The 13473-nt window shown below is 48.1% G+C and overlaps 1 protein-coding gene across 12 annotated transcripts in view; it reads left to right on the top strand.

The window, feature by feature from the left end:
* The window catches only part of ABCC1 (ATP binding cassette subfamily C member 1 (ABCC1 blood group)), a 192968-nt gene that overhangs the window by 160609 nt on the left and 18886 nt on the right, over nt 1–13473 (top strand). For all 12 annotated transcript variants that reach the window (XM_054533507.2, XM_054533513.2, XM_054533512.2 and 9 more), the window contains 3 exons: nt 810–1017; nt 4177–4487; nt 11376–11575. In XM_054533507.2, the coding sequence (XP_054389482.1) occupies nt 810–1017; nt 4177–4487; nt 11376–11575 (719 nt within the window). The remainder of the gene's footprint in view (nt 1–809; nt 1018–4176; nt 4488–11375; nt 11576–13473) is intronic.

Raw genomic sequence — 13473 nt, 5'->3', positions numbered from 1 at the left:
TTAGTAGAGAAGGGGTTTCGCCATGTTGGTCAGGCTGGTCTCGAACTCCTGACCTCAGGTAATCCACCCACCTCGGCCTACCGAAGTGCTGGGATCACAGGCGTGAGCCACTGTGTCTGGCCTTGGTTTAACTCTTTAATGTCACTTCCTCGAAGAAAACCCCCACCAATGCCTCTCTAGACTGCATTAGGTCAGGATGTCCGATTTTGTACTCACGTGGAATTGTGTGCCGTTTACAGCCCTTCTCTGTGATGATGCAATTATCTGGGACGATTTTATGGGAGCCTATCTCACCACGCGACTGGAAGCTCCATGCATGAGGGCAGAGACCCTGAGTTTGTCTTTTTTTTTTTTTGAGACAGAGTGTCGCTCCATCGCCCAGGCTGGAGTGCAGTGGGGCAATCTTGGCTCACTGCTGCAACCTCTGCCTCCTGGGTTCGAGGAATTCTCCTGCCTCAGACTTCCAATTAGCTGGGATTACAGGTGCCGACCACCACACCCGGCTAGCTTTATATTTTTAGTAGAGGTGGGGTTTTGCCATATTGGCCAGGCTGGTCTCGAACTCTCTACCTCAGTTGATCTGCCCACCTCAGCCTCCCAAAATGTTGGGATTACAGGTGTGAGCCACGGCGCCTGGCCCTCGACTTTGTTTACTGCTGACTTTGTCAAATAGCTAAAGGGGAGGGGTGTTCTACATAGGCGCAAAGGTAGGCAGCTGGGTGGCGCAGTGCTGGTGAAGCCCCCGACCTTGTGGGGCTGGGGCTGGGTGCGTGCATGTGCTAAGCTGCCTTATCTCCCGTGGTCTCCAGGTCAAGCTTTCCGTGTACTGGGACTACATGAAGGCCATCGGACTCTTCATCTCCTTTCTCAGCATCTTCCTTTTCATGTGTAACCATGTGTCTGCGCTGGCTTCCAACTATTGGCTCAGCCTCTGGACTGATGACCCCATCGTCAACGGGACCCAGGAGCACACGAAAGTCCGGCTGAGCGTCTATGGAGCCCTGGGCATTTCACAAGGTTGGTGCCACTGTCTCCCACCCTGCCTGATTTGGGCCCCTGTTGTGGCTTTGTCTAATTATAGAAATGGATTCTTAGAGTCCTCAGGGTTTTGTGGGACCCCAAACCAAGCCAAACCCAGAGGAATGGTAGCTGTCAGCTAGTAGACACTCAGATATTTGTAGAGTAGGTGTTTGAGTGCTTTGTTCATATGGGCCTTGGTGGTAGACGGGAGGAGTGCTCCAGTGTGCCCATTTTACAGATGAGGACAGTTGAGAACAGAGGTGTCTGGAAGCACTGAGGGTTGGGAGGACCCCCTTGACCCTGTTTGCTTTGTCACGGTGACAGAGCTTCCATGAGGTCTCATTTGCGGACTTTTGCTTGCTGAGTGAGGGCGGAAATTGGCTCATACTAGTAATTCCCAATTATGGGCATTGTTGTCCTTCAGGGATGTTTGACAATATCTGGAGATGCTTTTGGTTGTCACAAGATTGAGAAACCCTGCTGTTGGCCAGGCATGGTGGCTCACACCTGTAATCCCACACTTTGGGAGGCTGAAGTCAGAGGATTTCTTGAGGCCAGATGTTCGAGAACAGCCTGGGCAACATAGTGAGACCCTGTTTCTAGAAAAAATAGATAAATAAAATAAACTACAGGTGCACGTGGTGGTATGTGCTTGTGGTCTCAGCTACTTGGGCAGCTGAGGTCACAAGATTGCTTGAGCCCAGGAGTTTGAGCCTGCAGTTAGACCTATGATTGCACCACTGCACTCCAGCCTGGGTGACAGAGCAAGACCCTGTCTCAAAAAATAAAACAAACAAACAAAAAAAACCCTGCTCTATACTGTTCTGTGTGGTCCTGTGGGAGTCCTCAAATGCAGCAGCGTTGATAATAACAGTTGGCATTTATGAAGCATTTACTTGGTGCTTGGATTTGTTCTAAACACTTCCACGTGTTTTAACTTATGTTATCCTTGCAGCAGTCCTGTGAGGTAGGAGTTAATTTTTCCCTCATTTTGGAGATACAGAAATTGAGGCCCAGAGAGGTTGAGTGAGTTGCCAAAAGTCACACAGCTAATACATGGCAGCATTGGCATTGAACAAGGCAGTCTGGCTCAGGAGCTCACGCTGTTATCCACTGCGCTATGCAGTATGTGAGCCATGTTTGCAAATACACATGTATGGTCCGTATGATATGTGCACAGTAAATGGATAGTCTTGACATATTTGAGCACTTCTGTATGCCAGGCACATTGCCAGGTGGGGACTTCACATTCCACAGTGCTCCAAGGTCAGCGTCATTGTGCCATTTTCCAGATGAGGAAACCGAGAGATTCAGTGACCAGTAGGAGGTCCCATAGCTGGTAAGTGGCAGAGATGGGATTTGGCAGCACTGGCTCCAGAGCCTGTTACTTGAGCCCCTGCCTATTGGGTGTCTTCCCGATTAAAGAGGCCGATATGGAAGCCTCTCTCTTCCTAGGAAGTTGCTGCTCTGGAACACACAGTGCCCTCCTGTGGGTTGTTTGAGAGAACCACCAATGTCTCAGGATCTCCAGGAGGTGGCTCTGGGAAAACCCACCGGTAGCAGAGCACACATGGATTCCTTGAGTCTCTCAATCCCCACCCTCCCCTTTCCTTGCCATTAGGGGAAAGGACTGTGGCCTACAAATTATAATTGAGGGAAGGTAGAGAACAGAGAGGGTGTGGTATTACCTGAACTCACACAGCAACAGTGTCTGTTTCAGAGCTGTGCTGTCTGGTGTGGTAGTCACAAGACACAGGTGGCTATTTAATTTCAATTGTTAAAATTAAATAAACATCGAGCACAGTAGCTCACGCCTGTAACCCCAACACTTTGGGAGGCCAAGGCGGGTGGATCGCTTAGTCCAGGGGTTCAAGACCAGCCTGGACAACATGGCAAAACCCTGTTTCTACACAAAATACAAAAATTCGCTGGGCATGGTGGCGCATGCCTGTAATCCCTGCTACTCAGGAGGCTGAGGTGGGAGGATTGCTTGAGCCCAGGAGGTCGAGGCTGCAGCGAGCCGTGATCACAGCCCTACACTCCACCCTGGGTGACAGGATGAGAGAGACCCCATCTCAAAAGAAAAATAAAGATTTATTCGATTAGACTAGACATGTTTCAAGTGCTCAGTAGCCATCATTTCCATCATTTCAGAAAATTATTTCAGATGGCACTGTTGTAAAGCGGCGATCCCCAGCCTTTTTGGCACCAGGGACTGGTTTCATGGAAACGGTGGGGGGTGATTTCGGGATGAAACTGTTCCACCTTAGATCATCAGGCATTAGTTAGATTATCATAAAAAGCGCACAATCTAGGTCCCTTGCATGCACGGTTCACAATAGGGTTCGTGCTACTAGGAGGACCTAATGCCACCACTGAGCTCACAGGAGGCAGACCACCACTCACCTCCTGCTGTGGGGCCTGGTTCCTAACAGGTCATGAACTGCTGCCAATCTGTGGCCCCGGGGTTGGGGACCCGTGGTCTAGAAGAATATGGCATGTGGATTAAGAGCAGGCTGTCTGGATTAAAATCCCAGTTCTGCTTCTGATAGGCACAGTATACTAAGGGCAAAGGCATTCACCTATGTGGACTTCAGTTTTCTTATCTGTAAATTGGGTAGTAATAGAAGTTATTCAGAGTCATCATAAAAATTAGTTACATGTAAAACCCAGCACAGTGCTTAGCACATAGGAAGTACCCTCTGAATAATAGCTGCCACCATCATCATCATCATCATTATTTTTTTTTGAGACGGAGTCTCACTCTGTCGCCCATTGTTTGAGTGGAGTGACGCAGTCTCGGCTCACTGCAACCTCCACCTCCCGGATTCAAGCGATTGCCTTGCCTCAGCCTCCCGAGTAGCTGGGATTACAGGTGCCCGTCACCACACCTGGCTAATTTTTATATTTTTAGTAGAGGTGGAGTTTCACTGTGTTGGCCAGGCTGGTCTCGATCTCCTGACCTCAAGTGATCCACCTGCCTCGTTCTCCCAAAGTGCTGGGATTACAGGTGTGAGCCACCATGCCTGGCTCATCATTATTATTATTATTAGAAGTTGGGAGTCCAGGCCTGCCTTGTCCACATGGCCGCTCCTCCCTGCAGTGCCTGGTCAGCTCCCTCTCTGCATTGTGGAGTTTAACTCTGAGTGTCTGCAGGGATCGCCGTGTTTGGCTACTCCATGGCCGTGTCCATCGGGGGGATCTTGGCTTCCCGCTATCTGCATGTGGACCTGCTGCACAGCATCCTGCGATCACCCATGAGCTTCTTTGAGCGGACCCCCAGTGGGAACCTGGTGAACCGCTTCTCCAAGGAGCTGGACACAGTGGACTCCATGATCCCGGAGGTCATCAAGATGTTCATGGGCTCCCTGTTCAACGTCATCGGTGCCTGCATTGTTATCCTGCTGGCCACGCCCATCGCCGCAATCATCATCCCGCCCCTCGGCCTCATCTACTTCTTCGTCCAGGTAAGGGGTGAGGTCTTAGTGTTCAGGACAAGCCCTGCTGCACATTATACACCAGTGTTACCTAAAGCCTCGTTTTATCTCACCATGTCCCCAGTGTGGTGCTTTTGAAGCATGTAGATTTGTTTTTGTCAGTTTCGAATACCTAAATTGTTTTTTGGCTCACTTTAACAAAATGCACTTTTTTGTGGAATGCACATTTTTCTTTAGTTTTATTTTTCCACCTGTCAATTCAAAAAGGAAACAAAACCTATCGCTATAAAGACAACTTCATTATTAAAATTTCTTTCTTCTTTTTTTGAGACAGAGTCTTGCTCTGTCACCCGGGCTGGAGTGCAGTGGCACAATCTTGGCTTACTGCAGCCTCTACCTCCCAGTTCAAGTGATTCCTCTGCCTCAGCTTCCTGAGTTAACAGGTGCGCACCACCACAGTCGGCTAATTTTTGTATTTTTAGTAGAGACAGGGTTTCACCAATGTTGGCCAGGCCGGTCTCAAACTCCTGAGCTCAGGTGATCTGCCCACCTCGACCTCCCCAAGTGTTGGGATTACAGGTATGAGCCACTGCGCCCAGCCCAAAATTTCTTCAAGTATAAAATTCCTTATTTCCTAAGCCTCCTGCAGGAGGCAGGAACTAAAGAAAAAAAACATGAATAATAGCAGCCTAAATAGACGTTTTCTTTTTCTCTGTCATAATAGAAATTTAGAGGTAGGCTGTTCAGGGCTGGTATGGCAGCTTCATGAGTTTAATATCCCAGATACCTGCTTTTACTTAAAAATTTAAAAAATCTTACCGTATTCATACAAGCCTTTCATTCTTAAGTTGGCCTCATGGTCCAAGGTGGCTGCTGGAGCTCCAGCCATTATTTCTATATTTCAGTCAGTGAGACCAAGGAAGGGAAGTGTAGGGCAAGGGAGCATATGGGCGCTGAATCAGCACTACTCCCTTATCTTCAGGCACACATTCTAAGACCCCCCCCAATGGATGCCTTAAACCACAGATAGTATTGAATCCTACATATCCTGTTTTTTTTCTGTACATACATACCTATGATAAAGTTTGATTTATAAATTTGGCGTAATAGATTAATAGCAGTAATTTATAATAATAAAATAGAACAATTATAACAATATGCCAGTATCACTACTTCTCCACATTAGAGGCCTTTTTTTTTTTTTTTTTTTTTTTTGAGACGGAGTGTCGCTCTTTCGCCCAGGCCGGACTGCAGTGGCGCTACCTCGGCTCACTGCTAGCTCCGCCTCCCGGGTTCACGCCATTCTCCTGCCTCAGCCTCTCTCGAGTAGCTGGGACTACAGGTGCCCGCCACCAGGCCCGGCTAATTTTTTGTATTTTTAGTAGAGATGGGGTTTCACCACGTTAGCCAGAATGGTCTTGATCTCCTGACCTCGTGATCCACCCACCTCGGCCTCCCAAAGTGCTGGGATTACAGGCGTGAGCCACTGCACCCGGCCTAGAGGCGTTTTTTTTATTACTTTTTTTTTTTTTTTTTTTTTTTTTTGAGACAGAGTTTAGGTCTTTGAGGCTGGAGTGCAGTGATGGAATCTCGACTCACTGCAATATCTGCCTCCTGGGTTCAAGTGATTCTCTTGCCTCACCCTCCCAAGTAGCTGGGATTACAGGCATGCGCCACACCCAGCTAGTTTTTGTATTTTTAGTAGAGACGAGATTTCACCATGTTGGCCAGGCTAGTCTCAAACTCCTGACGTCAAGTGATCTGCCCGCCTCAGCCTGCCAAAGTGCTGGGATTACAGGCATTGAGCCACTGCGCCCAGCCAGGGGCATTATTGAGTAAATTCGGATTACTTACACATAAGCACTGCAGTACCATGGCAGTCAGTCTGATAACCGATATGGCTATTAAGTGACTAAACTGACAGGGAGGCTCTGCAGCATGGACCTGCTGGACAAAGGGATGATTCACACCCCGGATGGGACTGGGGGGGATTTCATCACACTACTCAGAAGGGTGCACAATTTAAAACTTACACATTATTTTTGGACCGCAGTTGACCATGGATAACCGAAACCGTGTGTATTAGTTTGTCCTCATACAGCTATGAAGAAATACCCAATACTGGGTAATTTATTAAGGAAAGAGGTTTAATTGACTCACAGTTCCGCATGGCTGAGGAGGCCATGGCAGAAGAAGCAAACATGTCCTTCTTCACGTGGTGGTAGGAAGAAGAATGAGAGCACCACGAAGTTGGTGAGCCCCGTTATAAAACCATCAGATGTTGTGAGAACTAACTCACTATCATGAGAACGGGTTGGGGGAAACTGTCCCCACGATTGAGTTATCTCCACCTGGTCCCTCCCATGACACATGGGGATTAAGGGAACTACAATTCAAGATGAGATTTGGGTGGGGACACAGCCAAACCATATAACCATGGAAAGTGCAACCTTGGATTAGAGGGACATCTGTACATCTAATTGTCCAGAAGTTAGTCATGGGACCACCTCTATTCACAGGGGACCCTGAGAAGTGCTGTGTTTCAACTGGGCACATTGCACTTCCCAGCAAAAAGTTTCAGTTGGGCATGGGCATGGTGGCTCACACCTGTAATCCTAGCCCTTTGGGAGGCCGAGGAGGGTGGATCACCTGAAGTTAGGAGTTTGAGAGCAGCCTGACCAATATGGTGAAACCCCGCCTCTACTAAAAATACAAAAATTAGCCAGGTGTGGTGGCATGTGCCTGTAGTCCCAGCTACTCTGAAGGCTGAGACAGGAGAATTGCTTGAACCTGGGAGGTGGAGGTTGCAGTGAGCCAAGATTGCATCATTGTAATCCAGACTGGGTGACAGAGTGAGACTCTGACTAAAAAAAAATAGAGAAGTTTCTGTTGGGAAAGGAGAAATTGTGTAGGCAGTCAGTCGTCTCTGCTGCATCCCTTCTGCAGAAATGGTTGTATGTTCTTTGTTCTTTGAACACATGTGATTTCTTAGGATATTGCAGGATAGATCATGTTGTCAATTGACAGGTGGAGCATCTTGCTAAGTGGGAGAGCTAAGAGTGCAACCTCACGTCTGTCCAATTCCAAAACTGCTGTTACCCCTAAAGGATTAACTGCAGCACAATTGCTAGTAGGGATGGGTTGTTTAGATGGGAGCATTCCAGCTGCAAAGCAAAACAAGAGTTAGAAACCATGAGGCTCACCATATCTCAAACCACACTGCACAACTGTTCAGGTGGCATCCAGGGGGCCTTGGTTCAATCATCCGGCCCCTGCGCCCCACCACACTGTGGCCCAATAATTGATGAGAACGAACAGTGATGGAATCAGAGAGAGTAGGTCCAGTTCCCGCAGTCTCGTTATATCGTCTTGAAATTGGTGCCAGCTTTTTTTTTTTCTTTTTTGCATTTACCAAATATGTTATCTGTGTTCATACGCCAGCTGGAAAATTTCCTGAAAGACTCAAAAAGAACAAAACAGGCCAAATGCAGTGTTGAAGGCAACTTAAATGTCTGCCAATGGCAGGACCTTGGGTACACCGTGGAGCGATGTGGCTTTGAGCAGGGATAATTAGAAGACACAGCTGTTGGAGCACCAAGGATTTTATTTTTCAACAACAAAGGAAATGATTTCAGCAAAGGACCAAGTTCTAGGTGCACTGTCGTTATCACGGAGATGAAATGCATAATGTGTGTGGGCAGGACTGGAAGGGAGGCAGATACATGAAAACATCATCTTTTGAAGGGTTGAGATTATAGGATAGTAAATTTTTTAATGGCTTTTGGCTAAATTTACATTTATCTTCTCACTAGGCAGTCTCATTCCTAAGTGTATATGAAAAAAAAAAAGAGCAAAGGCAGTGCTTAGAATGTTCTCAGCATCTAGATTCATAATCGCCCCAAACTGGAAACAGCTCAAATGTCCATTAACAGGACCATGGAGAAATAAATTGTGATGTAATTATACAATTTATGATTGAGTAGTAAAAAGGAATGAAATGCTAATACACAACAATTTGGGTTTATCTCACAGATGTTATAGTGATCAAAAGAAGCCAGACAAAAAAAGAGTAGGTACTGTGAGATTTCATTTATATGAAGTTCGGCCAGGTGCAGTGGCTCATGCCTGTAATCCCAGCACTTTGGGAGGCCTAGACAGGAGGATCGCTTGGGCCCAGGAGTTCGAGACCAGCCTGAGCAACATGGGAAAACCTGGTCTCTACAGAAAATACAAAAATTAGCTGGGTGTGGTGGCATGCACCTGTAGTCCCACCTGCTTGGGAGGCTGAGGTGGAAGGGTCACTTGAGCCTCGGAGGCGGAGGTTGCAGTGAGCTGACATTGTGCCACTGCACTTCAGCCTTGGTGACAGGGCGAGTTGTCTCAAAAAAACATCAGATCGGCAGGGCAGATGGATCACCTGAGGTCAGAAATTTGAGACCAGCCTGGCCAACATGGTGAAACCCCATCTCTACTAAAAATACAAAAATTAGCCAGGCACGGTGGTGGGCGCCTGCAATTCCAGCTACTCAGGAGGCTGAGGCAGAATTGCTTGAACCTTGGAGGCAGAGGTTGCAGTGAGCCGAGATTGTGCCACTGCACTCCAGCCTGGGTGACAGAGCGAGACTCTGTCTTAAAAAATAAAATAAGATCATTCCTGAACAAATAATCATCTCAGGTTAGATTTTTCCAGTAAATAAGGTTCAGAGGCACTGGCAAGTGGAGGAAACTGAACAGGTAACACACTTGAGAGTGATTTGCATCTGGACTGTTCAGAAAGCAAGCTGGTAAGAGAGGAAGGAGATGTGGTCCACGGTAAGATGGGGCAGATCACCTGGGCCTTCAGCCATGCAGAGGGGTCTGGATTTCATGGGAGGCAGTGGGAACAGCTGGAGAAGAAATTATACTGATCCACATTCCAGAAATTGGCAGAACAGCTATTCTGAGATTGTGTGGGGTTGCGTGGTACCTGGGTTCACTTACAGAGCTTCTGGGGCCCCAGAAGACTCTCCATCGGTGGGTTCCAATTAACGCCCATGCTGCCATCCAGAAAGAAGCTGCCAACCACAGAGGCCTCGTAAAAGCCACCTGCTGCTATTGATGCTTTTTGTTGGACTCTGCCCCAAAGCAGCCCAGTACAGCTGGCCCAGGGCAGGACGCAGGGAGGCCGAGTTCCTAGCAACCCTTTGTTAGTTTTCCCAGCTCTGCTGTTGATAAGCAATTGTAGGCACCTTGTGGAATCAGGAACCCCGGGCTCACAAGTTCTTTTGCATAGATGAGAAAAACCTAGGCTAGGAGAGCGCAGTGTCCTCAAATGGCTGGTGCAGCCTCTGATCCACAGCTCCATAAAGCTTGCAGAAGGTGGTTGGCTTTTGTTCTGAATCTAAAAAGACTTATCGGGAGGCTCTTGGTGCCTGGCACTGGCTTAATGCCCAGGTTGGGGGAGGCAGAGCAGATGAAGCGTCTGCCCGAGAGGGTGGGTGGAGCTGCTTGTGAAACATATCATCGTAGCCCAGGAGCGGGGACACTGAAGCCCGGAGAAGGTGCTCATGTTGGAGGATGGGAAGGGCTTCCCGAGGAAGTGACATCTGTGCTCCCATCTGCTGGGTGATGAGGAATGGCCTGGACGGGATGGGGATGGTGGCAGAGGCAGGTGGCCTGTGTGCAGGGAAGGAAGGGGAGAGTTACAGGACGAGATGAGTTGAAGGAAGCATGGTTGGCAACTCTAACAGCCCTGGGAGGCCATCGAAGGAAGGGGGTGACGAGATTGACCCTATCCTCATGGGCGTCTCAGCTGGGCTGAGTGTGCTGGAACTGGCCATTGCATGGACACAGTCACTCCTGAGGGGATGTGATCAACAGGCGGAATTCTGTCACTTAATGATAACAATAGTCACCAGCTAACTGAATGCTTACTGTTAGGTCAAACTATATGAAACTGCTAATACTCATTTCTTATCTATAGAAACAGCTATTTCCTGTGGTTCAACCTAGTATTACCAGGCACTGTGCTTAGTGACATCATGTATATCTATATGATTTATGAAATAATGTGTCCACGCAAATACACATCACATGTAAGACTGTAATTCTTACATGTCACCCTCACAATGACCCCGTGAAGCAAGCCTTATTTTGTTTTGTTTGTTTTCTTAATAATTTTTTATTTTTGTAGAGATGGCATTTTGCCATGTGCCTGGGCTGGTCTCAAACTCCTGGCCTCAAGTGATCTGCCTCTGCCTCCTGAAGTGCGGGTATTACAAGCATGAGCCACCACACCCGGCCGAGCAAGCCTTGTTGTTCCCATTTTACAGATAAGGAAACTGAGGCTTAGAGAAATAAAGTGTTAGTCGTGTTTATATTTCCAGTCAGTAGTTGAGTCAGGATTTGAACTGAGGTCTCATTGACCTCAAAGCCTATGCCGAAAACCAGAAAACTGCTGGTTCCAGAAAACCCTAGAGGTGAAAGGCTTCAGAGAGGCAGTACAGGGTAGAGGTTAGCAGTTTGCAGCCCAGATGGCCTGGGTTTGAATTCCCGTTCTGCCCCTTGCTAGCCACGTGACCTTGGGGAGGAGATTAACTGGCTTCTTTGTGCCTTAGTTTACCCATCACATATAGGAATGAGCACCTCAGGTTTTTTGTGAGGATTGAATGAACTGATGTTTGTAAAAATGCTTAGAACGATGCCTGGGGCTGTGGGCTTTGTATAGGCATGAGCTATTATTGTCACTGTCCTTGTCATTGGTGGTGCTATTCCTGTGCTTCACCAGGTGAGTGGGCACCCCTGTGAGGGCAGCCCGGCTCTAACGTCTTGCCTCCTGGAGGTATTGGTTACGTCTAGACTTTCTCCAGTACAGCCCTGCCCTGGGAGGGTGGGATGAGGGAACCTTCATCAACTCCCCGCGTCTGTTCTCTACCCCAGAGGTTCTACGTGGCCTCCTCCCGGCAGCTGAAGCGCCTCGAGTCGGTCAGCCGCTCCCCGGTCTATTCCCATTTCAACGAGACCTTGCTGGGGGTCAGCGTCATTCGAGCCTTCGAGGAGCAGGAGCGCTTCATCCACCAGAGTGACCTGAAGGTGGACGAGAACCAGAAGGCCTATTACCCCAGCATCGTGGCCAACAGGTGCGCATGGTGGGCCTGCAGGAGGGGGTGGAGGAGGCCGCCTTAGCACCTTGTCCCTTTGCCTCGATCTTTTCCTCGCACCTTGAGCTAGGTATAAAGCCAAACCTAGGCCTTTGCAGAAATGATGGAGAGGCTTGATGAGCGCAGAGGACAGATGAATCATTAAGAGCAGACAGCAGCACTGTAGACATGCAGTGCCCGGGGTATTTAAGTGTAGGGACACAGCTCTTCTGGAGTCAGAAAGCCCTGCAAGTGCTTCCCTTTAACTGTCATCCTAGTGATGCAAGAGTGCAGAGACAGACTCTGCTATTGAGTATCTTCATGTTGCTGTTTCCGTCTGGGGGTGATCATGCACCCCTGGGTGAAGTGTGTCAGAAGCAATTTACTAATACTAAGCTAAACCGTATGAGATTGTCATCTTGCGGGCCAGATGTCATGGCTCACGCCCGTAATCCCAGTACTTTGGGAGGCTGAGGCAGGAGGATCCGTTGAGGCCAGAGATTCCAGGCCAGCCTGGACAACATAGCAAGACCCTCATCTCTCTTAAAAAAAAAAAAAATAGTAGCCTGTCATGGTGGTGTGTGCCTGTAGTCCTAGCTTCTCGAGAGCCTGAGGCTGGAGGATCGTTTGAGCCCAGGAGTTCAAAGTTGCATTGAGCTATGATTGCACCACTGCACTCCAGCCTGGGTGACAGAGTGAGACCCTGTCTCTGGAAAAACAAAAAAAGGAGATGGGGGGTGGGAGATTGATATCTTGTGGATCACAGATAATAGCATCAATCCAAAAGAGGCAGAGGTTTGCTAATTATTTGCTGAATCTACAGAAGTGTCCCTCTCACCCATTTGCATCCTGATAGACTTTTCTGAAAAAGTGAGCACCCCAGAGGTGTCCCATAACCATTAGCCCTTCTTACACACTCTAATCCCATAGTGTAAGTCTGGGTGGGCCAACCCTGAATGATTAGAGACCTTGACTTCCCTTCAGAATTTTTAGGGAGTTTGTCACAATCTGGCTGTGTCTGGCGGAGTAGTGAGGATCAGTCACTTGGTTCATAAGGGCTGTAATGGAGAAAAGATCAACACCCTATCTTCCTAGAATGCTTTATATTTTAGAACATTAAAATGATAGTTCTAGTGCTATATGATATCATACGAAGCCTAGCTTTAAACAAATAAGATGGCCAGGTGCGGTGGCTCACGTCTGTAATCCCAGCACTTTGGGATGCCAAGGTGGGTGGATCACCTGAGGTCAGGAGTTTGAAACCAGCCTGGTCAACATGGCAAAATCCTGTCTATATTAAAAATGCAAAAAAATTAGCCGGGCATGGTGGTGGGTGCCTGTAGTCCCAGCTACTCGGGAGGCTGAGGCAGGAGAATCACTTGAACCCAGGAGGCCGAGGTTGCGGTGAGCCAAGACCGCACCATTGCACTCCAGCGTGGGCAACAAGAGCGAAACTCTAGCTCAAGAAATAATAGAAGATAAGAGAAGAATAAAATAAAAAGTAAAATAAAATAGTTCTGATGGTACATGATACCATATGAAACCTATCTTTAAACAAATAAGATGACCAGGCACATTGGTTGACACCTGTAATCCCAGCACTTTGGGTGGCCAAGGCAGGAGGGTCGCTTGAGCCCAGGGATTCGATACCAGCCTGGGCACTATAGGGAGACCCTGTCTCCAAAACAAAACAAAAAACCAAAAATTTGCCAGGTGTGGTGGCATGGGCCTGTAGTCCCAGCTACTCAGGCTGAGGCAGGAGGATCACTGGAACTTGGAACGTTGAGGCTGCAGTTAGCTGTGATCATGTCATCCACACTCCAGCCTGGATGGCAGAGTAAGACCCCATCTCAAAAAACAAAATGACAGAAAACATGATTTCTGTTTCTATTTTAAAG

Source organism: Pongo abelii, chromosome 18 (assembly GCF_028885655.2).
Source record: "Pongo abelii isolate AG06213 chromosome 18, NHGRI_mPonAbe1-v2.0_pri, whole genome shotgun sequence".
In the NCBI taxonomy this organism is placed as follows: Eukaryota; Metazoa; Chordata; class Mammalia; order Primates; family Hominidae; genus Pongo; species Pongo abelii.
Note: the sequence above shows the minus strand (reverse complement) of the source record. Positions and strands in the feature narration are given on the sequence as shown.